The sequence below is a fragment of the Ranitomeya imitator genome, chromosome 2 (genome assembly GCF_032444005.1).
Source record: "Ranitomeya imitator isolate aRanImi1 chromosome 2, aRanImi1.pri, whole genome shotgun sequence".
NCBI lineage: Eukaryota > Metazoa > Chordata > Amphibia > Anura > Dendrobatidae > Ranitomeya > Ranitomeya imitator.
Window position 1 is genome coordinate 398,441,612 of NC_091283.1, and position 25,998 is coordinate 398,467,609.

The 25,998-nt window shown below is 46.0% G+C and overlaps 1 protein-coding gene across 8 annotated transcripts in view; it reads right to left on the minus strand.

Annotated features, from left to right (window-relative positions):
* Window positions 1–25,998, minus strand: part of B3GNTL1 (UDP-GlcNAc:betaGal beta-1,3-N-acetylglucosaminyltransferase like 1) — a 292,250-nt gene that overhangs the window by 247,690 nt on the left and 18,562 nt on the right. For 5 of the 8 annotated variants that reach the window (XR_011318300.1, XM_069750606.1, XM_069750603.1 and 2 more), the window contains one exon: window positions 4,881–4,945. The exons of the other annotated variants lie outside the window; for them this stretch is intronic. Coding sequence is in view for 3 of the 5 variants with exons in the window: in XM_069750606.1 (XP_069606707.1) it covers window positions 4,881–4,945 (65 nt within the window). In the remaining 2 variants the exon portion in view is untranslated. The remainder of the gene's footprint in view (window positions 1–4,880; window positions 4,946–25,998) is intronic. 8 annotated transcript variants of the gene reach the window in all.

Genomic DNA, 25,998 nt, shown 5'->3' on the forward strand with positions numbered 1-25,998 from the left:
CCCTCAAAGAACCAATTTTAGCGTGCTACATCAGTGTAGGTTTCTGTCATACAGAAAAGGAAAAATGGTAGAAGCGCAGAAATTCCACACAGGACATTATAATCGCCATCTACTCTCCTGAAAGCCGAACCGTCTGACTGCAACAAGCAGCAAAAGAAAATGAAAATTAAACCAATAAAAAATGAGCTATTAAAAAAAAGAAAAATTCCATCCTCCGCTGCCAAACACAAAAACTAATGAAAACTTCCTGTAAAGCGCTGGACACGAGTCCGCAGTCACCCGCCAGCATTTCCACAGCTATAAACTATTTAAAGGGCCGGTAGTGCGGACACCGACTGACCCGAGAGACACCCCGGGCTTGGCACTCTTTCCTGATAATGTCCGACATCATGGAAAACATTTATATTAAAGGGGAATTCCACATTTAATGCATCTACTAAAAGAGAGCAGTGCATCAGAATTATGAATGTAGCTTTGAGCTGAACAGAGAATCGATGGGAAGCAAAGCGAAGGGCGACACTTGGGAAATGTCATCTTCCTCTCGGAGCAGTTCACACCTGGCCGTGAGCAGAAACTTCACTCCTCTGGTCTTGTCTCACTAACAGGTCCTGAATTCTGCAGCTCCGTGCGACATACCCAATGTGAACCTTCACCGATACATCCTCCACGCTGCACTGTCTACTGCTGGCTGCAGAATGGAGGTACCTGGGGATTAGTCAGCGAGCTCAGAAAGACAGAAAAGCCACAAACTCTCCAATCACCTGATTGATGACCACAGATCACATCAAAGCTGAACGTGCAGGAAACAAAGCCTGCAAAAACCAAAAAGGAGGAAACACTTCCTTATGAAATCCAACAGCAGAAATTATTGGGTCACTAAGTATTTTCAGCGAACAGATTGAAAAGAAAAAGAAAAGAAAAAAAAAAAGAAATGCCTCCCCTCCAAATAATTGCTTACAATACATACAAAAACAGTAACTAAAAGATTAAAAATAAAACTAATGCAAAGATAAAAAAACAAAACTAAAAAGTAAAACATAAAGACCTACAAGGCAAGAAAAAAAAAAAAAAGCTTAAAAAAAAATTCTAAGAAATCCTCTAAAAAAAACTAAAAATAAATGCCTACAAACATATAAAATAAATGAAAAAAATACAAGTTAAAAAGGAAAGAAAATAATCAAAATTTAAAAAAAAAAAAAAAACTTGTGCGCCTGACACACAAGAATGTCTGAGTGTGAAGGGAAAGATCAATCCCCAATCTCGTACATCGGATCTGAGAACAGGATTCCCCCTGTGTATTGGCAGCACCTTCAGACGACACTATAACTCTCATCATGCCATTACTTCTCCAGAGCAGACACCTCTGCAGTGCTAAAACGAATTTCCTTGGGAAAGCCGGGTAACAAAATGGCCATGACTACTTCCACACTCATTACTCGACATATTTCCTAAAGGACTGGTAGCGGACGTGCCATCTGAATCCTAAAGCGATCACTCAGCTTTCCCAGATTCCTGAATGGCACATCTGTCTAGGTGCAGCATCCGGTGCCGGTCACCCAGTTTTCCCAGCTATAGAGGTATATTGACACACATTTAGTACACAAGCTCTTAATTAAAAGGCAGCACGGTCAGGGGCCTCTCCACCTTTCAGATAAGAACAGAAGTCGACGATCTAGTACTTCGTAAAGTTGCAGAATGCCTGCGGGCGCTGGCACGGGCACACGAAATGGCGTAGCAGCCAAGGACAACAAGCCTGTAAGGAAATAAAAGCCGAGCTGTGGACAGTTATGCGGCAATTCACTCCCCCTCTCTAGCCCTGAGGGCACCGACGGTGGCAGGCTCGTCGCTCCGGTGCTACTAGTTAGCGATGAGGATGATGAAGGGTGAGAGTCTTCCTGCGAAAAACGTTTACATTTAATAATGGCGCTTTCGCCACTGCCAAAGCAAACAGCTCCCAGGGCTGCTCGTATTGCTGGTGCCAGACCCACAGCGATCCGCCGGACCACGCGACGGAAAATGAAAGGGATTGCAAAACGATGGCTGAGAATCAAGAGTAATACGGGCGGCGGGAACCAGAGCAAGCGGGACTCGATGGATTGGCGACATTTTATGGAAAGACGTCATATTGTGCCACCGTATTCAAGATCTCCGATTGCTGTCCGTAAACTTTTTAAAAAAAATTTTTTTTAACAAACCAGCACAGACCATGTTTGTACAGCTGAGGGTTTGTTACAATTGCATCTAGTCTGCATAATATTTCAATATAGTGATAAGTTTTGCAGGCGCTACTCGAGACTGCTTTTCAGAGGTTGATGCCGGACATTGGTGGGCAACAATAGGGCCTCTACTGTAGCATTATGTGGCACCGCAGGCTACCCAGTGACGGTGACCACTCTGCTCATTCTCCTCGACCTTTCTGCAGCTTTTGACACTGTTGACCACCCTCTCCTACTCTCTAGGCTCCAGTCACTAGGCATTAAGGACACTGCCCTCTGCTGGTTCTCCTCCTATCTTTCTGACCGCTCCTTCAGTGTTCTGTTCTCTGGCTCCACTTCATCTCCTCTTCCTCTCACTGTCGGGGTACCTCAGGGCTCAGTCCTTGGCCCCCTTCTCTTCTCTCTCTACATGGCCCCAATTGGACAGACCATCAGCAGATTTGGCTTTCAGTACCATCTTTATGCCGATGACACACAACTATACACGTCATCCCCTGACCTTACCCCTGTTGTACTACAGAACGCCACTACAGAACGTCTGCAGTCTCCAACATCATGTCCGCTCTCTGAAACTCAACCTCTCCCCTGCCCATTCATTATAGAATCCTATTCAAAGTACTTGTTCTCACCCACAAAGCCCTCCACAGTGCGGCACCCCCTTACATCTCCTCCCTCAATTCTGTCTATCGACCTAACCGACCGCTGCGCTCTGCAAATGACTTTCGACTAACCCCTGCACTAATCCGTACCTCCCACTCCCGACTCCAAGACTTCTCCCGTGCTGCGCCAATCCTCTGGAATGCTCTACCCTAAGATATTAGGACCATCCACAATTTGCACAGTTTTAGGCACTCCCTCAAAACACATTTGTTCAGAGCGGCCTATCATGTTCCTTAATCAAAGTCATTTTATGTTTGTGTGTGTGTAGCCCATTCACTATCCCCATCTATCCCCCACTCCCTGAAGATGGCTGGACCATCATTGTAAATACATCATTGTAAATACACACCTGTACTTTGTATCTCCCCCATCTCATTGTAGATTGTAAGCTCTCACAAGCAGGGGCGGCTTATTTCGCTTTAATTATTATATTGTTAACATTGTTACTTATGACTGTTGTGTTTGAAACTGTTAAACTGTAAAGCGCTGCAGAATATGTTGGCGCCATAAAGATTATTATTACCAGTGTGGCCACCAGATGTGGCATCCTGTCTACCAGCACAGAACGGCCAAATGTCATCCACTGACCACCATTCCTGGCGCTGATGGACGTCTCACGTTCCTTTGGTCTAAAGGACGGCTCGCGATTACATACTTGACCCTTTCAGGCCCCATCACAAGAGCACACAGCGTCTGCTGAGACACAGGAGCTGTCCAAACACCGCAGACGTGTGTACACAGCCCCGCGGCCATCACCCTGGGATTACACTGTCACTTCTAGACACTCGCTGAGGTATTTGACAACTTCCCCCTGAAAGACCACATTTCCATCCACGCTTTCCCACGGGGACAGAGGACGTCGAAGTATCCCAGATCAACAAGGTGCAGGACGAGCGACGTATTAGTTAGAAAAGTATGTGCCCCCTCCACATTACACTAAAGGAGCTTTTATCACCACCCGACCTTCATCCATGGACAATAATATGGAGTCGGCCCCTCTGAAGCTATAACATCTCCCGCTCTTCTGGGAAGACTTTCTATAAGTTATTTGAGGCATCTGTGGGAATGTTTGCCCCTTCATCATTTGTGAAGTCAGATCCAGATATTGGGGAGAGGACGGGCTCACAATTTGGATGGGGTTGGGGTCCGGGCTCTGGGCAGCCGGTCATATCACCATGTTTGTATGGACATCAGAAAAGGGCCTCCCCAATCTGTTCCCACAAAGATGGAAGCTAAAGTTGTCCACAACTACTTATGCTGAAAAACCAAGATTTCTTTTCTTTAGAACTAAGAGGTCGTCGGAGACCCCTCATAACAGCCCATAGTATTATCCTCCACACCAAACTGTACAGCGGGCACAAGGCAGGCGGGTAACCTTATCCTGGTATTCACCAAACCCACTCATCCATCAGCTACCAGAGAAGTGTGATCAATCACTGCACACAACACGTTCCCTTCAGAGTCCAGTGGTGGCGGCTTTACACCACTCCATCCGACGCTCGGCATTGAGTTTGGTGATGTAAGGCTGCATGAAGCTGCTTGGCCATGAAGCTCATGGTGGGGGTGCAGTGATTGTGCTGATGTCAATACCAGAAGAGATCTAGGAGCTTTGGGGACTTTTCTGCCCCCCACTCTGTAACATTACGAGGTCACCACTTTGTGGCTAAGTTGCTGCGGTTCCTTCCACTTCTCAATAATATCACTCACAGGTGATGGAGGACGATTTAGGAGGAAGAAATGTCAAATGGACTAGTGACACCGGTGGCTCCTATTACAGGACCGCTCCGGACCACCAGCCGTTCTGTCACATGTTGGTAAAGGCATACATAATGGTGGGGAGGAGGAGGGGAGATGTTATACACCGGGGGTGAGGGGCCTGATATTATATTCTGGATTCAATGGTGCCGGATGTTATACACCGGGTGCGAGGATCCAGATGAGAAGTAAATAAAAAAAATAAAAAAAAACAAAAACAAAACAGAAGTTATTAATTACGGTACTCACCGAGTCCAAAAAACACAAGTAATGCCCAGAACTCTGGTGGATGGCTTGATTTTTTGCGTAGCCCACTAAAATAAATTAAAAGATAAAACATGACTACTGATAATAAAGAAGGTGTAACCTACAAGAAAACACGGAACATGGAGTAAAATGCTCATCCATTAATTTATGACATTCGGGGTTTGCGGAAAGCTGGGCGACAACTCACAAAACCGCTCTACTATATGTCTTTAACTTCGGTGAGCCGACGAGCAGAACAGGCTGAAAAAGCTGAAGATTTGCTACAGTGTGCCAGTCCTGTGAGAAGCCTGGGATGCACTGTAACAAGTCTTCGGGGACACGAGATGCTGATGTGTTGAAGTGCGCGATAATCGGCCACCGCTGGTTAATGAGGCACCAGACGTCTGAGAACGAGCCGGATCCTGAATGTGCGGGACCTGGAGCAGGATCTGAGGTCACGAGGCCGATAGAGAAGCAGCACAACCTACGTGGAACAAGCCTCTTATCTGCCTGAACCCAGCTGCCAGGACAAATATTTACCCGAGATTGAGCCCGCTGCCACCACAGCTCTCAGGATCAGCGCTGCAGGAAAAGCGGGACCGGCACGGCTCCCAGGAAGGTTTATCAGAGGGACGAGGAGGGGAATGACCCCCTATTTGTTTTGGTTAAAGGTTATCTGATGCTTTATTTGTTTAATAGGGAATATTTAGCTACATGACTAAGTGGTGGTGGAAATACTCACAAGATCTAAAAAAAAAAAAAAAAACACATGAGAAAAGTCATCCACAAACAGCAATTTTCAGAAGGCAAATTACCTCCACAAACAGCAATTTTCAGAAGGCAAATTACCAGTGTGAGAAGCCTGGAGATTGTGAATGCGGCTCTGGAGCACAAAGTTTTTAAAAAACTAAAAATTAGGTAGATGAGAAAACATCATATTGTTAGGGTATTCGTTTGGTAAATGATGAAGGGGGATCAGATCATCTTGCCCCTTTAAAACACCTGAGATCAGCTGGGGGGGTGGGGTGAAGGGGTCTGAAAAGTCGAAATACCAATTTTCTGGCATTAGCAATTTTCTTGTCTTGAATTACTCCAAATTTTAAGCCTTAAATACTCCAAAGCTGCATTTACAATTTTTTTTGCCTTACAGAGCTGAAATCTTCGACAAATGGTAACATAATAAATTCAGTCGAAATAGTTTAATCTCGTCCCCTTAAAAGGAAGTAGTCCACTACTTTGATACGGATACCTCACCCCAAAAAGGGAAGATGGCTGTATGACTGACGAGGATCGCAATGCAATGCTTGGACTGGCCAGTCGGCTCTCCCGACCTGAGCATGACAGCTTGATGTATTTCTATGAAATGGTCAAGCTCATGTCGGAGGAGCCGCCGGTCAGTCCATGCATTGCACTGCGATCCTCGTCCAAGTCAAGCGGCCATCTAACATAGTAACATAGTAACATCGTTAGTAAGGCCGAAAAAAGACATTTGTCCATCCAGTTCAGCCTATATTCCATCATAATACATACCCAGATTTACGTCCTTCTACAGAACCTAATAATTGTATGATACAATATTGTTCTGCTCCAGGAAGACATCCAGGCCTCTCTTGAACCCCTCGACTGAGTTCGCCATCACAACCTCCTCAGGCAAGCAATTCCAGATTCTCACTGCCCTAACAGTAAAGAATCCTCTTCTATGTTGGTGGAAAAACCTTCTCTCCTCCAGACGCAAAGAATGCCCCCTTGTGCCCGTCACCTTCCTTGGTATAAACAGATCCTCAGCGAGATATTTGTATTGTCCCCTTATATACTTATACATGGTTATTAGATCGCCCCTCAGTCGTCTTTTTTCTAGACTAAATAATCCTAATTTCGCTAATCTATCTAGGTATTGTAGTTCTCCCATCCCCTTTATTAATTTTGTTGCCCTCCTTTGTACTCTCTCTAGTTCCATTATATCCTTCCTGAGCACCGGTGCCCAAAACTGGACACAGTACTCCATGTGCGGTCTAACTAGGGATTTGTACAGAGGCAGTATAATGCTCTCATCATGTGTATCCAGACCTCTTTTAATGCACCCCATGATCCTGTTTGCCTTGGCAGCTGCTGCCTGTCACTGGCTGCTCCAGGTAAGTTTATCATTAACTAGGATCCCCAAGTCCTTCTCCCTGTCAGATTTACCCAGTGGTTTCCCGTTCAGTGTGTAATGGTGATATTGATTCCTTCTTCCCATGTGTATAACCTTACATTTATCATTGTTAAACCTCATCTGTCTCTTCCCTTAGATTAAATTATCAATATCTGTCCACCTCAACCGATCGGCTGTACATGGTGTACATAGCCGAAACAGCACAGATCTGTATGCTGTGTAGTGGGCATGCTCGGTACTGCAGTGTGTCTGGAGCAGTGCTGTTCAGGCTTTATAATGTGTGCTACAATCAGAAGGTTTGTGGGGGTGGCATATCGCAGACATCAGAGATTAGTATGGCACTCAGGACTTGCCCCGTTCCCGTAAAGTAAATTTTTAGCTCAATAACTTACCCTAAAGACTACAGTAAGTGGTATAAGGATCCAGATTACATCACTTTGACCTTTTTTGTGCATACACCTATATGTCTAAATGAAGAATCCCACCTTTAAAAAGTATCAAATTGGTTTTCTGCTACAGATAGACCCCTTTATTCTATCAACAAAGAAAAAAAGATATTGAATACCTGCAAACAACACTAGAGGGAGCTCACCGCATACAGCTTACCCATAAAACCCAATGATAAACCTGTATGCGGTCAGCTCACGAGCCCCCTCTAGTGTTGGCTACAGGCCAGCTAAATTTATCATGTAACTGCATATCTATTCAGCATTGCATCAGCAAAACTGAATTTTTAATTAAAAAAAAAAAAAAAAAAAAAAAAAAAATGTGGACCTTCCTTGTAAGATTAGGTGAAGATCCTTTTCTACCAAAGAAAATTAACCCGAAAAACCATTTAATGAGCAAAATGCTCCTGAACAGAAGTGATTAATGACTGCCGCTAGTCTCTTATTTTGGCAGCAAGTCCGTTCCTCTGAGAAAGGCCAGTGATGATGACATCACTCCATCTGGACTGGATTACTCCAGTAGGGGTCGGCTCGCTGACAGGACTGTAATATATGGGATATTTTTAGGAGTTTACACCTGAGGGCATTGGAGGGGTGGGAAACAGAAGGCCCAGAGACTTTACTCCACCAGGAGATCACCGAAGTGGCGCTCAATGGTTCACCGCGGACCCAGTTTCCCATGGTGCGGATCTTCTGCCGCAAAGATCCCCTCCCCCACTTCATTTCCTTCTGTGACATAATAAAATAAATGGATTCTGGAAAGTAAATTCAGCTCCTTGCGAGGATGAAGCCGCGGCTTTATTACATCTGTACATTGTTCGACGGATGTATATTTATTGTAAGGAGCCGGATCAAATGGATAAAAGATGATAGAACGGGAGCGGATATTAGCAGAAGGACACTAATCCTCTTAGAAAAGCAGTGGATAGGACTTTTTTTGGTGCAATGTATCAGTAACAGATCTGTGAGAAAACCCCAATCGACATAAAGGTCTAAAGCTTCATAATACAAAGTTTCAATTTCAATTACAGTACAGACCAAAAGTTTGGACACACCTTTTCATTTAAAGATTTTTCTGTATTTTCATGACTATGAAAATTGTAAATTCACACCGAAGGCATCAAAACTATGAATTAGCACAAGTGGAATTATATACTTAACAAAAAAGTGTGAAACAACTGAAATTATGTCTTATATTCTAGGTTCTTCAAAGTAGCCACCTTTTGCTTTGATGACTGCTTTGCACACTCTTGGCATTCTCTTGATGAGCTTCTAGAGATAGTCACCGGAAATGGTTTTCAATTCACAGGTGTGCCCTGTCAGGTTTAATAAGTGGAATTTCTTGCCTTATAAATGGGGTTGGGACCATCAGTTCTGTTGTGCAGAAGTCTGGTGGATACACAGCTGATAGTCCTACTGAATAGACTGTTAGAATTTGTATTATGGCAAGAAAAAAGCAGCCAAGTAAAGAAAAACGAGTGGCCATCATTACTTTAAGAAATGAAGGTCAGTCAGTCCGAAAAATTGGGCAAACTTTGAAAGTGTCCCCAAGTGCAGTGGCAAAAACCATCAAGCGCTACAAAGAAACTTGCTCACATGAGGACCGTCCCAGGAAAGGAAGACCAAGAGTCACCTCTGCTTCTGAGGATAAGCTTATCTGAGTCACCAGCCTCAGAAATCACAGGTTAACAGCAGCTCAGATTAGAGACCAGGTCAATGCCACACAGTTCTAGCAGCAGACACATCTCTACAACTGTTAAGAGGAGACTTTGTGCAGCAGGCCTTCATGGTAAAATAGCTGCTAGGAAACCACTGCTAAGGACAGGCAACAAGCAGAAGAGACTTGTTTGGGCTAAACACAAGAAATGGGCATTAGACCAGTGGAAATCTGTGCTTTGGTCTGATGAGTCCAAATTTGAGATCTTTGGTTTCAACCACCGTGTCTTTGTGCGACGCAGAAAATGTGAACCAATGAACTCTACATGCCTGGTTACCACCGTGAAGCATGGAGGAGGAGGTGTGATGTGTGGGGGTGCTTTGCTCGTGACACTGTTGGGGATTTATTCAAAATTGAAGATATACTGAGCCAGCATGGCTACCACAGCATCTTGCAGCAGCATGCTATTCCATCCGGTTTGCGTTTAGTTGGACCATCATTTATTTTTCAACAGGAAAATGACCCCAAACACACCTCCAGGCTGTGTAATGGCTATTTGACCAAGAAGGAGAGTGATGGGGTGCTACGCCAGATGACCTGGTCTCCACAGTCACCAGACCTGAACCCAATCGAGATGGTTTTGGGTGAGCTGGACCGCAGAGTGAAGGCAAAAGGGCCAACAAGTGCTAAGCATCTCTGGGAACTCCTTCAAGATTGTTGGAAGACCATTTCCGGTGACTACCTCTTGAAGCTCATCAAGAGAATGCCAAGAGTGTGCAAAGCAGTCATCAAAGCAAAAGGCAGCTACTTTGAAGAACCTAGAATATAAGACATATTTTCAGTTGTTTCACACTTTCTTGTTAAGTATATAATTCCACGTGTTAATTCATAGTTTGATGCCTTCAGTGTGAATGTACAATTTTCATAGTCATGAAAATACAGAAAAATCTTTAAATGAGAAGGTGTGTCCAAACTTTTGGTCTGTACTGTACGTCAAGACCTCTGCTTGCTGTCAGTTGACTGAAGTGGTTTCTAATTACGATCAAAGGCCAAAAACATACTGATGTCACACTCCTGAAGGTTTGTCACAACTCTATGCAGTCCACATAAACCTCAGTGTTACTCATGTATTGGCTTCGGAGCCGCACCGCCCGTCTCCTCTCTGCTCGACTCTCTCTACTCGGGCTTGTCAACTGTGTGTGTGTCTCAATTGGCTGTGCTACAACAAGATGCCTATCCACCAATCCGACTCTGCTGTTCCTGGGTGCACAACTGGCAGTGCTACAACAAGATGCCTATCCACCAATCCGACTCTGCTGTTCCTGGGTGCACAATTGGCTGTGCTACAACAAGATGCCAGTCCACCAATCCGACTCTGCTGTTCCTGGGTGCACAATTGGCAGTGCTACAACAAGATGCCTATCCACCAATCCGACTCTGCTGTTCCTGGGTGCACAATTGGCAGTGCTACAACAAGATGCCTGTCCACCATTCCGACTCTGCTGTTCCTGGGTGCACAATTGGCTGTGCTACAACAAGATGACTATCCACCAATCCGACTCTGCTGTTCCTGGGTGCACAATTGGCTGTGCTACAACAAGATGCCAGTCCACCAATCCGACTCTGCTGTTCCTGGGTGCACAATTGGCTGTGCTACAAGATGCCAGTCCACCAATCCGACTCTGCTGTTCCTGGGTGCACAATTGGCTGTGCTACAACAAGATGCCAGTCCACCAATCCGACTCTGCTGTTCCTGGGTGCACAATTGGCTGTGCTACAACAAGATGCCAGTCCACCAATCCGACTCTGCTGTCCCTGTGTGCACAATTGGCAGTGCTACAACAAGATGCCAGTCCACCAATCCGACTCTGCTGTTCCTGGGTGCACAATTGGCTGTGCTACAACAAGATGCCAGTCCACCAATCCGACTCTGCTGTCCCTGGGTGCACAATTGGCAGTGCTACAACAAGATGCCAGTCCACCAATCCGACTCTGCTGTTCCTGGGTGCACAATTGGCAGTGCTACAACAAGATGCCAGTCCACCAATCCGACTCTGCTGTTCCTGTGTGCACAATTGGCAGTGCTACAACAAGATGCCAGTCCACCAAGCCGACTCTGCTTTTCCTGGGTGCACAATTGGCTGTGCTACAAGATGCCAGTCCACCAATCCGACTCTGCTGTTCCTGGGTGCACAATTGGCTGTGCTACAAGAAGCCAGTCCACCAATCCGACTCTGCTGTTCCTGGGTGCACAACTGGCTGTGCTACAACAAGATCCCTATCCACCAATCCGACTCTGCTGTTCCTGGGTGCACAATTGGCTGTGCTACAACAAGATGCCAGTCCACCAATCCGACTCTGCTGTTCCTGGGTGCAGAACTAGCTGTGCTACAACAAGATGCCTATCCACCAATCCGACTCTGCTGTCCCTGGGTGCACAATTGGCAGTGCTACAACAAGATGCCTATCCACCAATCCGACTCTGCTGTTCCTGGGTGCACAATTGGCTGTGCTACAACAAGATGCCAGTCCACCAATCCGACTCTGCTGTTCCTGGGTGCACAACTGGCAGTGCTACAACAAGATGCCTATCCACCAATCCGACTCTGCTGTTCCTGGGTGCACAATTGGCTGTGCTACAACAAGATGCCAGTCCACCAATCCGACTCTGCTGTTCCTGGGTGCACAATTGGCAGTGCTACAACAAGATGCCTGTCCACCATTCCGACTCTGCTGTTCCTGGGTGCACAATTGGCTGTGCTACAACAAGATGCCTATCCACCAATCCGACTCTGCTGTTCCTGGGTGCACAATTGGCTGTGCTACAACAAGATGCCAGTCCACCAATCCGACTCTGCTGTTCCTGGGTGCACAATTGGCAGTGCTACAACAAGATGCCAGTCCACCAATCTGAATCTGCTGTTCCTGGGTGCACAACTGGCTGTGCTGCAACAAGATGCCTATCCACCAATCTGAATCTGCTGTTCCTGGGTGCACAACTGGCTGTGCTACAACAAGATGCCAGTCCACCAATCCAACTCTGCTGTTCCTGGGTGCACAACTGGCAATGCTACAACAAGATGCCTATCCACCAATCCGATTCTGCTGTTCCTGGGTGCACAATTGGCAGTGCTACAACAAGATGCCTGTCCACCATTCCGACTCTGCTGTTCCTGGGTGCACAATTGGCTGTGCTACAACAAGATGCCTATCCACCAATCCGACTCTGCTGTTCCTGGGTGCACAATTGGCTGTGCTACAACAAGATGCCAGTCCACCAATCCGACTCTGCTGTTCCTGGGTGCACAACTGGCAGTGCTACAACAAGATGCCTGTCCACCATTCCGACTCTGCTGTTCCTGGGTGCACAATTGGCTGTGCTACAACAAGATGCCTGTCCACCATTCCGACTCTGCTGTTCCTGGGTGCACAATTGGCTGTGCTACAACAAGATGCCTATCCACCATTCCGACTCTGCTGTTCCTGGGTGCACAATTGGCTGTGCTACAACAAGATGCCAGTCCACCAATCCGACTCTGCTGTTCCTGGGTGCATAACTGGCAGTGCTACAACAAGATGCCTATCCACCAATCCGACTCTGCTGTTCCTGGGTGCACAATTGGCAATGCTACAACAAGATGCCTGTCCACCAATCCGACTCTGCTGTTCCTGGGTGCACAATTGGCTGTGCTACAACAAGATGCCAGTCCACCAATCCGACTCTGCTGTTCCTGGGTGCACAATTGGCAATGCTACAACAAGATGCCTGTCCACCAATCCGACTCTGCTGTTCCTGGGTGCACAATTGGCTGTGCTACAACAAGATGCCAGTCCACCAATCCGACTCTGCTGTTCCTGGGTGCACAATTGGCAGTGCTACAACAAGATGCCAGTCCACCAATCCGACTCTGCTGTTCCTGGGTGCACAATTGGCTGTGCTACAACAAGATGCCAGTCCACCAATCCGACTCTGCTGTTCCTGGGTGCACAATTGGCTGTGCTACAACGAGATAATATCGAACAAAGTCCAGCTCACCATGGTCGACATCCTTGGAGACTCGGAGCACGGAACCGCTGTGTCAGGGCGTAGAAAATCAAAAAAGAAATAAGGAATCCAGCTCAACGAGGTAGTGAAAAAAACTTCTCTTTCTTTATTCACTTGAAAATATATTCAGTGGAGGATAAAAACATCAGCAATTACAAAGGATAAAATGCGATATCAAAGCGTTTCTGGTGACCAAGCACCCTTAATCATGATAAGGGTCAATTGGCTGTGCTACAAGATGCCAGTCCACCAATCCGACTCTGCTGTTCCTGGGTGCACAATTGGCTGTGCTACAAGATGCCAGTCCACCAATCCGATTCTGCTGTTCCTGGGTGCACAATTGGCTGTGCTACAACAAGATGCCAGTCCACCAATCCGACTCTGCTGTTCCTGGGTGCACAATTGGCAGTGCTACAACGAGATGCCAGTCCACCAATCCGACTCTGCTGTTCCTGGGTGCACAATTGGCTGTGCTACAACAAGATGCCAGTCCACCAATCGGACTGTTGTTCCTGGGTGCACAATTGGCTGAGATACAAGATGTCTGTCCACCAATCCGACTCTGCTGTCCCTGGGGCTGGGCACACAATTGGCTCTTCTACAAAACGCCTGTCTATTGATCCAGCATTGTAGTTCCTAGGTACTCAATTGGCTCTGCTACAAGATGCCAGTTCACCACTCCTGCTCTGCTGTTCCTGGGTGCACAATTGGCTGTGCTACAACAAGATGCCTGCCCACCCATCCAGCTCCGCTATTCCTGGGGCTGGGCACACAATTTTCTGTTCTACAACAAGATGCCAATCCGGCAATGTTGTTGGCACACTTGGCTGCGTTACAACAACCTACCTGTCCGGCAATCTGGTTCTGCTGTTCCTAGGTGCTGTCCTCACACTCTGCTCCACAACACCAAACTCCTTGACATCACGCACGACTGATGAACCAAAGGTGAATGTCCGTACACAGACTCACAGCACACAGTCACTGCTCCGCAGCATCTCTGCACCCACTCCTCTGGTCCGAGCTGTCCCATCATAACCATATGCTCAATAAATCTACCTCATCAGGTGAACCAACAAATCTAATCAACACAAATCTCTGCTGTCTCAGCACAGGTACATGTATAACCTGCACTCCATATTGTAAAGCTCAAACAGGAATTTCTGGAATGGAAGCAAATGTAGCAAAACTTCACCTGTGATAAGTAAAGGGTATATAACGCCTTCCATTATAACGACAGCAACTACAGATCTTCAAAAAATAGTGAAGAAAAGAAAATCTACATAAATATTTCTGCTTAAATAGAAAAATCTGTTACAAAAGGGTTAATGGCACTGACAGAAAAGTGCATTTCCATAATGCATTTGTCCTTATGACATTCACATGACTAGAAAAAAAAAATCCAACTACAGATCGGATCACAAGATTTGACGGTGATCGCTCGCACTTCCTGCTGCTGGGAGCAATTGTACCCAGATAACGGTCTCTGAGATGGGCGGATATGGTGAACCCTTGAGGTTAGTAATGGCAAAGGAAGCTGAAGCTGGTATTGAGCGTGGGAGGGAAAAAAGAAACAAATCTCCAGATCTAAGTCACGTACAAGACCAAAAATGATGACCAATAAGGAAAGTATCACTGGCTGCAGCTAAATACACATATACACAGAGGAACTGCAGAGCTGCACTCACTATTCTGCTGGTGCAGTCACTGTGTACATACATTACATTACTTATCCTGTACTGATCCCGAGTTACATCCTGTATTATACTCCAGAGCTGCACTCACTAATCTGCGGGTGCAGTCACTGTGTACATACAATACATTACTTATCCTGTACTGATCCTGAGTTACATCCTGTATTATACTCCAGAGCTGCACTCATTACTCTGCTGGTGCAGTCACTGTGTACATACAATACATTACTTATCCTGTACTGATCCTGAGTTACATCCTGTATTATACTCCAAAGCTGCACTCACTATTCTGCTGGTGCAGTCACTGTGTACATACATTACATTACTTATCCTGTACTGATCCTGAGTTACATCCTTTATTATACTCCAGAGCTGCACTCACTATTCTGCTGGTGCAGTCACTGTGTACATACATTACTTATCCGGTACTGATCCTGAGTTACATCCTGTATTATACCCCAGAGCTGCACTCACTATTCTGCCGGGGGCTCTGGCCTTTCACAAAATGTCGCCAGAACCCCTGCAGCACCGGAGACACCCCCGCAGCACCGGAGCCCCCTTGCAGACCCCATCATCCCAGCCTGCAGCAATGTTCCACTCCTGCCTCCAGCAACAACCCTGGGACCCTGATCCACCGCAGCCACAACCCCTGGTAAGCAATAAGACGCATGGATTATAAGAAGCCCCACCAATTTATTAAAAAATGTTTTTTTTTCCTATTTTTCTTCTCAAAATTTGGGGTGCGTCTTATAATCCGGAGCGCCTTACAAAGCAAAAAATACGGTACATTACATTACTGATCCTGTACTGATCCTGTTACATCCTGTATTATACTCCAGAGCTGCATTCACTATTCTGCTAGTGCAGTCACTGTGTACATACATTACATTACTTATCCTGTACTGATCCTGAGTTACATCCTGTATTATACCCCAGAGCTGCACTCACTATTCTGCTGGTGCAGTCACTGTGTGCATACATTACATTACTTATCCTGTACTGATCCTGAGTTATATCCTGTATTATACTCCAGAGCTGCACTCACTATTCAGCAGCCATTATTGCTGAATTATCCCAGTACTCCCTGCTTTCTTCATTAGATATATAATTTATCCTCTTTAGAAGTGGAAACTGATCTGGCTTCACAGCAAAATTCTAAATTGAAGACGTTCTCCATTTTGGAACGATGGGAGAGAAAAAAAATCTCTTATTACGAAATTTAGCTCCCGCTGTTCCTGGTACCCGCTCGCTCTCTCTCCCGCTCGCTCTCTGCAGTGGAGGGTTTGATTTCTAAACATGGTTTCAGTTGATTTTACAGCTCCATAAACCAATCTGCAAAACTCATGAGTCAGTGAGAATGGTAGTAATGGATACCTGACGACTGCAAGAGGGAAAAAAACTGCACGTGTAAGCAGCCAGGCTTAAAGGGGATGCGCAACTGTTGTCATTGGTAAGTAATTGAACCAAGACCCAACCTGGTGATTGCTAGAATGTCTCATTATTTGTATACCTTATATCATTCAATATAGTCTATTGTTCCCTGTTAACTGCCCTGCTCCATTTTTCAAAACGTTTGAAATGGCTGATATGTTAAAAGGGGTCACTGCTGCTCCTCATACAATATTGGATTTCAGCAAAAACAAACCTACAGTCAATTAAATACAGATTTCTCAAGAACTAGATTTACATTCAGAGAAGTCTACAAATATCTGGAGGGCTGTCACATTGTAGAAGGATCATCATTATTCTCATTTGCACAAGGAAAAACGAGAAGCAATGGGATGAAACCGAAGGGGGGGGGGGTGGGGGAGACATAGATTAGATAATAGAAAAAAACTTTTAGACGGTGAGGGTGATCAATGAGTGGAACAGGCTTCCGGGAGAGGTGGGGAGTTCTTCTTCAATGGGAGTCTTCAAACTGAGGCTGGACAGACATCTGTCTGAGATGGTTTAAAGAATCCTGCAATGAGCAGGGGGTTGGACACGATGACCCAGGAGGTCCCTTCCAACTCTACCATTCTATGATTCTATGATTAAGTGAGATCAGGGAGGTGACGACAACTTTTGGGGACTATAAACAAATGGGAAAAACTGAAACAGAAAATAATGCTGACATGTTAATAAAGGTGCTAAATATAAATATATATATATATATATATATATATATATATATATATATATATATATATATATATATAAACTAGATGGTAGCCCGATTCTAACGCATCGGGTATTATTATTATTTATTGTTATAGCGCCATTTATTCCATGGCGCTTTACATGTGAGGAGGGGTATACATAATAAAAACAGGTACAATAATCTTAAACAATACAAGTCATAACTGGTACAGGAGGAGAGAGGACCCTGCCCGCGTGGGCTCACAATCTACAAGGGATGGGTGAGAAAACAGCAGGCGAGGGTAGAACTAGAATATGTATGCGCAGTACATTCCCCAGCCCGCGCAGTACATTCCCCAGCCCGCGCTGTACATTCCCCAGCCCGCGCTGTACATTCCCCAGCCCGCGCTGTACATTCCCCAGCCCGCGCAGTACATTGCCCAGCCCGCGTTGTACATTCCCCAGCCCGCGTTGTACATTGCCCAGCCCGCGTTGTACATTGCCCAGCCCACGCAGTCTATAGCAATGTGGGCACCATATCCCTGTTAAAAAAAAAAAAAAAAAAGAATTAAAATAAAAAAATAGTTATATACTCACCCTCCATTGGCCCCCAGATCAAAGCGGTTACCAACGCTCCTCGTGCGCTCCGGTTTAAAAAGTGCATTGCGGTCTAGCGAGATGATGACGTAGCGGTCTCATGAGACTGCAATGCATGGAGCGGTCACCGGGGCGTCGCGAGGAGCGGGAAAGGCCGGTTCCTGATCCGGGGGGGCCACCGAACGGTAAGTATATAACTATTTTTTATTTCTTTATTATTTTTAACATTAGATCTTTTTACTATTCATGTTGCATAGGCTGCATGAATAGTATAAAGTTGGTCACACAGGGTTAATAGCAGCATTAACCGAGTGCGTTACACCGCGGTCAACGCTGCTATTAGCCCTGTGTGAGCACTGACCGGAGGGGAGTATGTAGGCGCTGGGCACTGACTGCGGGGAGGAAGGAGCAGCCATTTTCTTCCGGACTATGCCCGTCGCTGATTGGTCGTGGCTGTTTTGCCGCGACCAATCAGTGACTTGGATTTCCATGACAGACAGAGGCCGCGACCAATGAATATCCGTGACAGAAAGACAGAAGGACAGACAGACAGAAAGACGGAAGTGACCCTTAGACAATTATATAGTAGATGGCTCTTCCCCAATTAAAAGCCTGAGTAAGCTCAGTACACAGTGACTGCACCAGCAGAATAGTGAGTGCAGCTCTGGAGTATAATACAGGATGTAACTCTGGATCAGTACGGGATAAGTAATGTATGTACACAGTGACTGCACCAGCAGAATAGTGAGAGCAGCTCTGGAGTATAATACAGGATGTAACTCTGGATCAGTACAGGATCAGTAATGTAAGGTATTTACACAGTGACTGCATCAGCAGAATAGTGAGTGCAGCTCTGGAGTATAATACAGGATGTACAGTACAGACCAAAAGTTTTGACACCTCATTTAAAGATGTTTCTGTATTTTTACGACTATGAAAATTGTACATTCACACTGAAGGCATCAAAACTACGAATTAACACATGTGGAATTATATACTTAACAAAAGTGTGAAACAACTGAAATTATGTCTTATATTCTAGGTTCTTCAAACTAGCCACCTTTTCCTTTGATGACTGCTTTGCACACTCTTGGCATTCTCTTGATGAGCTTCAAGAGGTAGTCACTGGGAATGGTTTTCACTTCACAGGTGTGCCCTGTCAGCTTTAATAAGTGGGATTTCTTGCCTTATAAATGGGGTTGGGACCATCAGTTGTGTTGAGCAGAACTCTGGTGAATACACAGCTGATAGTCCTACTGAATAGACTGTTAGAATTTGTATTATGGCAAGAAAAAAGCAGCTAAGTAAAGAAAAACGAGTGGCCATCATTACTTTAAGAAATGAAGGTCAGTCAGTCCAAAAAAATTGGGCAAACTTTGAAAGTGTCCCCAAGTGCAGTGGCAAAAACCATCAAGCGCTACAAAGAAACTCGCTCACAAGAGGACCGCCCCAGGAAAGGAAGACCAAGAGTCACCTCTGCTTCTGAGGATAAGTTTATCCGAGTCACCAGCCTCAGAAATCGCAGGTTAACAGCAGCTCAGATTAGAGACCAGGTCAATTCCACACAGAGTTCTAGCAGCAGACACATCTCTACAACTGTTAAGAGGAGACTTTGTGCAGCAGGCCTTCATGGTAAAATAGCTGCTAGGAAACCACTGCTAAGGACAGCCAACAAGCAGAAGAGACTTGTTTGGGCTAAAGAACACAAGGAATGGACATTAGACCAGTGGAAATCTGTGCTTTGGTCTGATGAGTCCAAATTTGAGATCTTTGGTTCCAACCACCGAGTCTTTGTGCGACGCACAAAAGGTGAACGGCTGGACTCTACATGCCTGGTTTCCACCATGAATCATGGAGGAGGTGTGATGGTGTGTGGGTGCTTTGCTGGTGACACTGTTGGGGATTTATTCAAAATTGAAGGCATACTGAACCAGCATGGCTACCACAGCATCTTAATGCGGCATGCTATTCCATCCGATTTGCGTTTAGTTGGACCATCATTTATTTTTCAACAGGACAATGACCCCAAACACACCTCCAGGCTGTGTAAGGGCTATTTGATCAAGAAGAGTGATAGGGTGCTACGCCAGGTGACCTGGCCTCCACAGTCACCAGACCTGAACCCAATCAAGATGGTTTGGTGTGAGCTGGACCGCAGAGTGAAGGCAAAAGGGCCAACAAGTGCTAAGCATCTCTGGGAACTCCTTCAAGATTGTTGGAAGACCATTTCGGGTGACTACCTCTTGAAGCTCATCAAGAGAATGCCAAGAGTGTGCAAAGCAGTCATCAAAGCAAAAGGTGGCTACTTTGAAGAACCTAGAATATAAGACATAATTTCAGTTGCTTCACACTTTTTTGTTAAGTATATAATTCCACATGTGTTAATTCATAGTTTTGATGCCTTCAGTGTGAATGTACAATTTTCATAGTCCTGAAAATACAGAAAAATCTTTAAATGAAAAGGTGTGTCCAAACTTTTGGTCTGTACTGTAACTCAGGAAAAAGTGTAGTTACTCACCGATAACGGTGTTTCTCAGAGCCCATGACAGCACTACCAGAGAGAGGGGATCCGCCCTTCAGGGACAGGAAACCTACAGGATAAAAGGGCGGTACCTCTCCCCTGCATCAGTTTTGTTTACAGAGCATCGGAGGTCCTCCAGGTTAGTCACAACAACACAAAAAATACGCAATTTAATCATAATGCTTAACAGTGAACACCGTGTCTATATGTAAAAAACCACTTCACACAAATAATGTGCTCACCGCACACGTGATGAGGGGGGGAATAAGCAGGTGCTGTCATGGGCTCTGAGAAACACCGTTATCGGTGAGTAACTACACTTTTCTCAGTCGCCCATGACAGCACTACCAGAGAGAATTACAGAGATCATTGCTTAGGGAGGGACCACAGCCTGCAGAACCCTTCTCCCGAAGGTTAGGTCAGACGAAGAGGCTAGGTCTAAGCGGTAGTGTCTGAAAAAGGTTGAAGGTCATGACCAGGTGGCCGCCTTACAGATCTGATCTAATGGTACCTCTGACCTTTCGGCCCAGGAGGTCGCCATAGCCCTTGTAGAATGTGCCTTCAGTCCTTGCGGAATGGCGTTCCCGGAGGATGAGTACGCCAAAGCTATTGCGTCTGTGACCCATCGAGCTATAGTGCCCTTAGAAGCTTTGAGTCCTTTCCTGGGACCCTGGAAGCAGATAAAAAGAGACCCTTCCTTCCTATACTGCTGGGTGATTTTTATGTATTGGACCAGGCACCTTTTAACGTCTAGTGTATGGAATTTCTCTTCCTTCTTATTTTTAGGGTTTTGACAGAAAGAAGGAAGGATTATTTCTTGGGATCTATGGAATGTTGACGCAACTTTCGGTAGATAGGAAGGGTCTGTTTTTAATATAACTTTATCATCCAGAATTTGTGTAAATGGAGGGTTTACAGACAGGGCTTGGAGGTCACTTATCCTACGGGCAGAGGTCAGGGCTATTAGGAGGGCCGTTTTAAGAGAAACAATTTTAAGGGGTACCGATTCTATGGGCTCAAACGGAGAGTCTGTTAAGGCTGACAGGACTAAGTTCAGATCCCAGGTTGGTAAACTACTTATAGTTAGCGGTTTAGACCTTGCGGCTGCTCTGATAAACCGTATAACCCAAGGGTTGGCTGCTATGTTCTCACAGTATAAAGATCCTAGAGCTGCTATCTGTACCTTTAAGGTACTTACCGAAAGGCCTAAGTCTAAGCCCTTCTGTAGAAATTCTAGTATTTCAGATACTGGAACACCATCTTGCAATTTTACCCCAGAGGAGGACAAAAATTTTTTCCATGTTTTGCCGTATATTTTTGTGGTCACAGGTTTTCTACTTTTCATTAGTGTAGACACTAGCTTGTCAGAAAACCCTCTTTCCCTCAATAGTGACCTCTCAAAAGCCACGCTGTCAGATGGAGATTTTCTGATTGAGGGTGGAACACCGGTCCCTGAGACAGGAGGTCCGGAAGATCCAGAAGCACCCAGGGATCGGTGATTGATAACATCCTCAGCCATGAAAACCAGGCTCTCTTGGGCCAGAAGGGGGCTATCAAGATGAGTCTGGATTTGTCCTGCCTGATCTTTCTCAGAACTGCTGGAATGAGAATAGTAGGGGGAAATGCATATGTTAGGGTCTGTGTCCAGGGTATTGTGAATGTATCCACAGCCTGAGGATTCCCCCTGGGATCTAGGGAACAGAAAGTTTCCACTTTCTTGTTGTGCATATTGGCAAAGAGGTCTATTACAGGGATCCCCCATAGATCTGTGATTTTGTTGAATATGCCCTGATTTAGAGACCACTCCCCCTGCTTTAGTAGGGTACGACTCAGAAAGTCCGCTTTTTGGTTTTCCACCCCCTTTATATGTAGGGCTGATATGGACAGGAAGTTGTTTTGTACCAGGCTGAAAATTTCGAAGGTGGTTTCCATTAATGATTGAGACCTGGTACCCCCCTGGTGGTTTAAGTAAGCTACTACTACTTTGTTGTCCGAGAATACTCGGACATGATGGCCTTGCAGTTGGTCTAGGAAGTACAGTAGTGCGTGATTCACAGCCCTCAACTCTTTTTGATTTGAGGAAGATCTGAGCTCCTGAATTGTCCATATCCCCTGAGTGACTCTGTCGTCTAGGTGAGCCCCCCACCCTGTGGGACTTGCGTCTGTGGTAACTATCTGAGATGCCTCTGTTACCCAGGGAATCCCTTTTGATAAGTTGTTGGGATTCAGCCACCAGCCCAGGGAATGAATAGTGGGTAAACTTAGAGTCATTCGATTTTCTAACCGTCCTAGTATTTTTTGGTTCCTTAAAATATCCCACTGAAGTGTCCTTGTGTGGAGCTGTGCCCACTGAACCGCTGGGAGACAGGCCGAGAGGGACCCCAGTAATGACATTGCCTTCCTTAGAGTCATGGTAGGGTTTGCACGCGCTTGTGACACTAGGTGGATTATGTTTTGTTTTTTCTTGTCTAGTAGGTAACAAACCTGAGAACTTGAGTCCAGGATGAGACCCAAGAATTCTTGAACCTTGGTTGGTTCCAGTTTTGATTTTTGGAGGTTCACCAGCCAGCCCAATTTTGTTAAGGTGTCTATGACTCTGTCGCATTGTTGACGGCAGAGTTCGGCCGAGTTGCTCACAATCAGAAAATCGTCTAGATATGGAATAATCAAGACGTCTTCCTCTCTCAGATGTGACATCATCTCCGCTATCAACTTTGTGAAGATGCGGGGAGCAATTGATATGCCAAAGGGAAGAGCCCTGTATTGGTATTCCCTGGTCTGTCCTTTTATGACTACTGCCAGTCTGAGGAATTTCTGAGAGGTCTTGTGGATGGGGACGTGATAATATGCGTCGCTGAGATCTAGAACTATCATAAAACAGTTGGGAAACAGATTTTTTATCGTTGATTTTATTGACTCCATTTTGAATCTGTAGTTTTTTTACATAGGTATTCAACTTCCGTAAGTTTATTATAGTTCGGAAGGTTCCGTCCGGTTTGGGAACCAGGAACAATGGAGAGTAGAATCCCTTCCCTCTCTCCAGAGGGGGGACTTCTTGGATGACAGCCTTGTGTACTAGTTTTACAATTTCTAGTTCTAGAGCTTCTTGTTGTTGAGATGATCTCAGCGGTGTTACCACATAATTCCGTGGGGGTAGGGATAAAAATTCTATGCGAAGCCCTTCTCCTATTAATTTTAATATCCAAGGGCTGGTCGAAATTTTCTCCCAGGCCGGGAGGAATTGAGTCAATCTCCCTCCCACCCTGGGGAAGACGTCACTTGGGAGGGGGGGGGGGGGTTTCTACCTCGAGGGGAGTTACCAAAGAGGAAACCTCTGTCTTTCCTCCTTCCGTCATCCCATCGGTTTTGCTCCCTCGGTGGTCTCCTTCTATAAAATTTTCTGTTCCGAAAGGGCCGTTTATTATATGTTGGGGCCAGGATGGGAAAACCTTTCTTTTTATCACCTGCTTTTTGCAGGATGTCGTCCAAAGTCTCTCCAAAGAGGAATTTACCTTCACAGGGGATTGAACACAGTTTGTGTTTAGTTTGTAAATCCCCCGGCCAGCTTTTTAACCATAGGGTTCTACATGCCGCATTTGAGAGAGCTGCTGATTTAGTTGTTAATTTGATGGAGTCGGCTGAAGAGTCGGCCAAGAATGCCGCGGCTCCTCTAATCATAGGGATGGACTCTAAAATTTTATTCCTAGGGACCCCATCTCTAATCTGTTTCTCTAAGTTGTCGACCCAAATCATTAAGGAACGCGATGTACATGCCGCTGCTATAGTTGGCCTTAAGCATCCTCCGGCTGACTCCCAGGCCCCTTTAAGAAAGGTATCTGCTCTTTCGTCAAGAGGGTCTTTCAAGGTTCCCATATCCTCGAATGGTAATGCGAACTTTTTCGAGGCCTTAGCTACCACAACATCGAGTTTGGGGGCTTTATCCCACGAGACCGAAGCCTCTTCTTCAAAGGGGTATTTCCTTTTAATAGAGGGAACCGATGCATTTTTCCTCTCAGGTTTCTCCCACTCCTTCTTAATTAACGTTTGAATATTTTCATTAAGGGGAAATACCTTACGCTTTTTTTGGGAAAGACCACCAAACAATGTCCTGTACCGTTTTATCAGGACGAGGATCTAACACCCCCATCGTCGATCTTACAGCCTTTACAAGGCCGTCAACCTCATCTAGGGGGAAGCAATGACGACCCCCACTTTCACTGTCTGAAGAGGAGGGGGATGAATCTTGCGTATCCGAGTTTTTACTCTCGGAGCTAGAAGAGTCGGAATTTCTATCAGGAGCTGATTTCTTAGTAGATCTCCTGTCGCTTTTAAGGGAGTTAAACACCGTCTCAACCTCCGCTTTAATTACAGAGCGTAACTCAGAGGCGAAGTTCGGGGTCTCCTCACAGAGGACTCGCTCAATACAGGAGTCGCATAATTTCTTCTCCCAGGACTGTGGTAATGCTTTCTCACATAAGGGGCATGTTCTATTTTTCATCTTCCCCGTTCTCTTCCTTGCCTGAGATAAGGGAGAAGGGGAACCCCAATTACAAAAAATGAGCTTTCACGAAGATCACTCACCAATCTGACGCAGCCACAGGTACCGCTTCTGGAGGAGGGGTAGGATCCTGAGGCGTATGATCCGTGGCCGGCCGCAGGTTTACCGCACTGGAACTACATGGTGTGGAATGGCTACTGGATCGGGAACTTCGGTTGCTTGCAGAAGTTCTCTTCCCCTGGGCATCTGGTTTCTGGCGCTGACGATGGTGCTGCTGCTGCTGCGGTGGCGGCGGCTGGAGCTGCTGATCGCTGTCTTCCATCTTGGAACAGCATGCAGCAAGGGTCTGTCAAGCGCACCTTCTTTTTAAAGGGTGGCGCTTGGTCCCCTCCCCCTGTGGCTGCACTGTTTGGGGGAAGCGCTTTTTTTTTTTTTTTTTTCCATTTCTAGCCACTGCGCATGCGCGCGCAGCCAGACGACCGGGGCAGCGCCATCTTGGTGTAGCCATTTACCTCACTGCCCCCGAACCGGAAGTTCCTCCACTACTTCCGGTGCGGCGCCATCTTGGATCCTGGCGTCCTGCGGCAGTGTGCTGGAGAGCTCCAACTCCTATCCGGAGTGGCGGCGGCGCTTCCCCCCGCTCACGCTTCCGGACCCCTCGGTCGAAGTCGTGGCGGCCTCGGATACCGGACCAGCCGTGGCAGGGGCCTCCCCGCCGCCAGAACTCGGACTGGCCGGTTCCGGATCTTCGCCAGGTTAGTCTTCCGGTTGTCCATGCCAGGTACCGTCCGAGAAGGTTCCCCGTCAGGGACAGGAAACCAAACTGATGCAGGGGAGAGGTACCGCCCTTTTATCCTGTAGGTCTCCTGTCCCTGAAGGGCGGATCCCCTCTCTCTGGTAGTGCTGTCATGGGCGACTGAGAAAGTAAAAGGATAAGTAATGTAATGTATGTACACAGTGACTGCACCAGCAGAATAGAGAGTGCAGCTCTGGGGTATAATACAGGATGTAACTCAGGATCAGTGCAGGATACGTAATGTAATATATGTACACAGTGACTGCACCAGCAGAATAGTGAGTGCAGCTCTGGAGTATAATACAGGATGGAACTCAGGATCAGTGCAGGATAAGTAATTTAATGTATGTACACATTCACTGCACCAGCAGAATAGTGAGTGCAGCTCTGGAGTATAATACAGGATGGAACTCAGGATCAGTAATGTATAAGCCTCCTAACCGCTTCCCAAAACTGAAGGTGAATGCTGTCGCTCCTATGATACAATTACTAGAATAATATTTGTGCTTCCAGCTCGGTGATCACATTTGCGCACATCTGGCAGCTCGCGGCGTCTTGACAGCTGTGTTTGAAATCCGACCTCGAGATAATAAATAGATG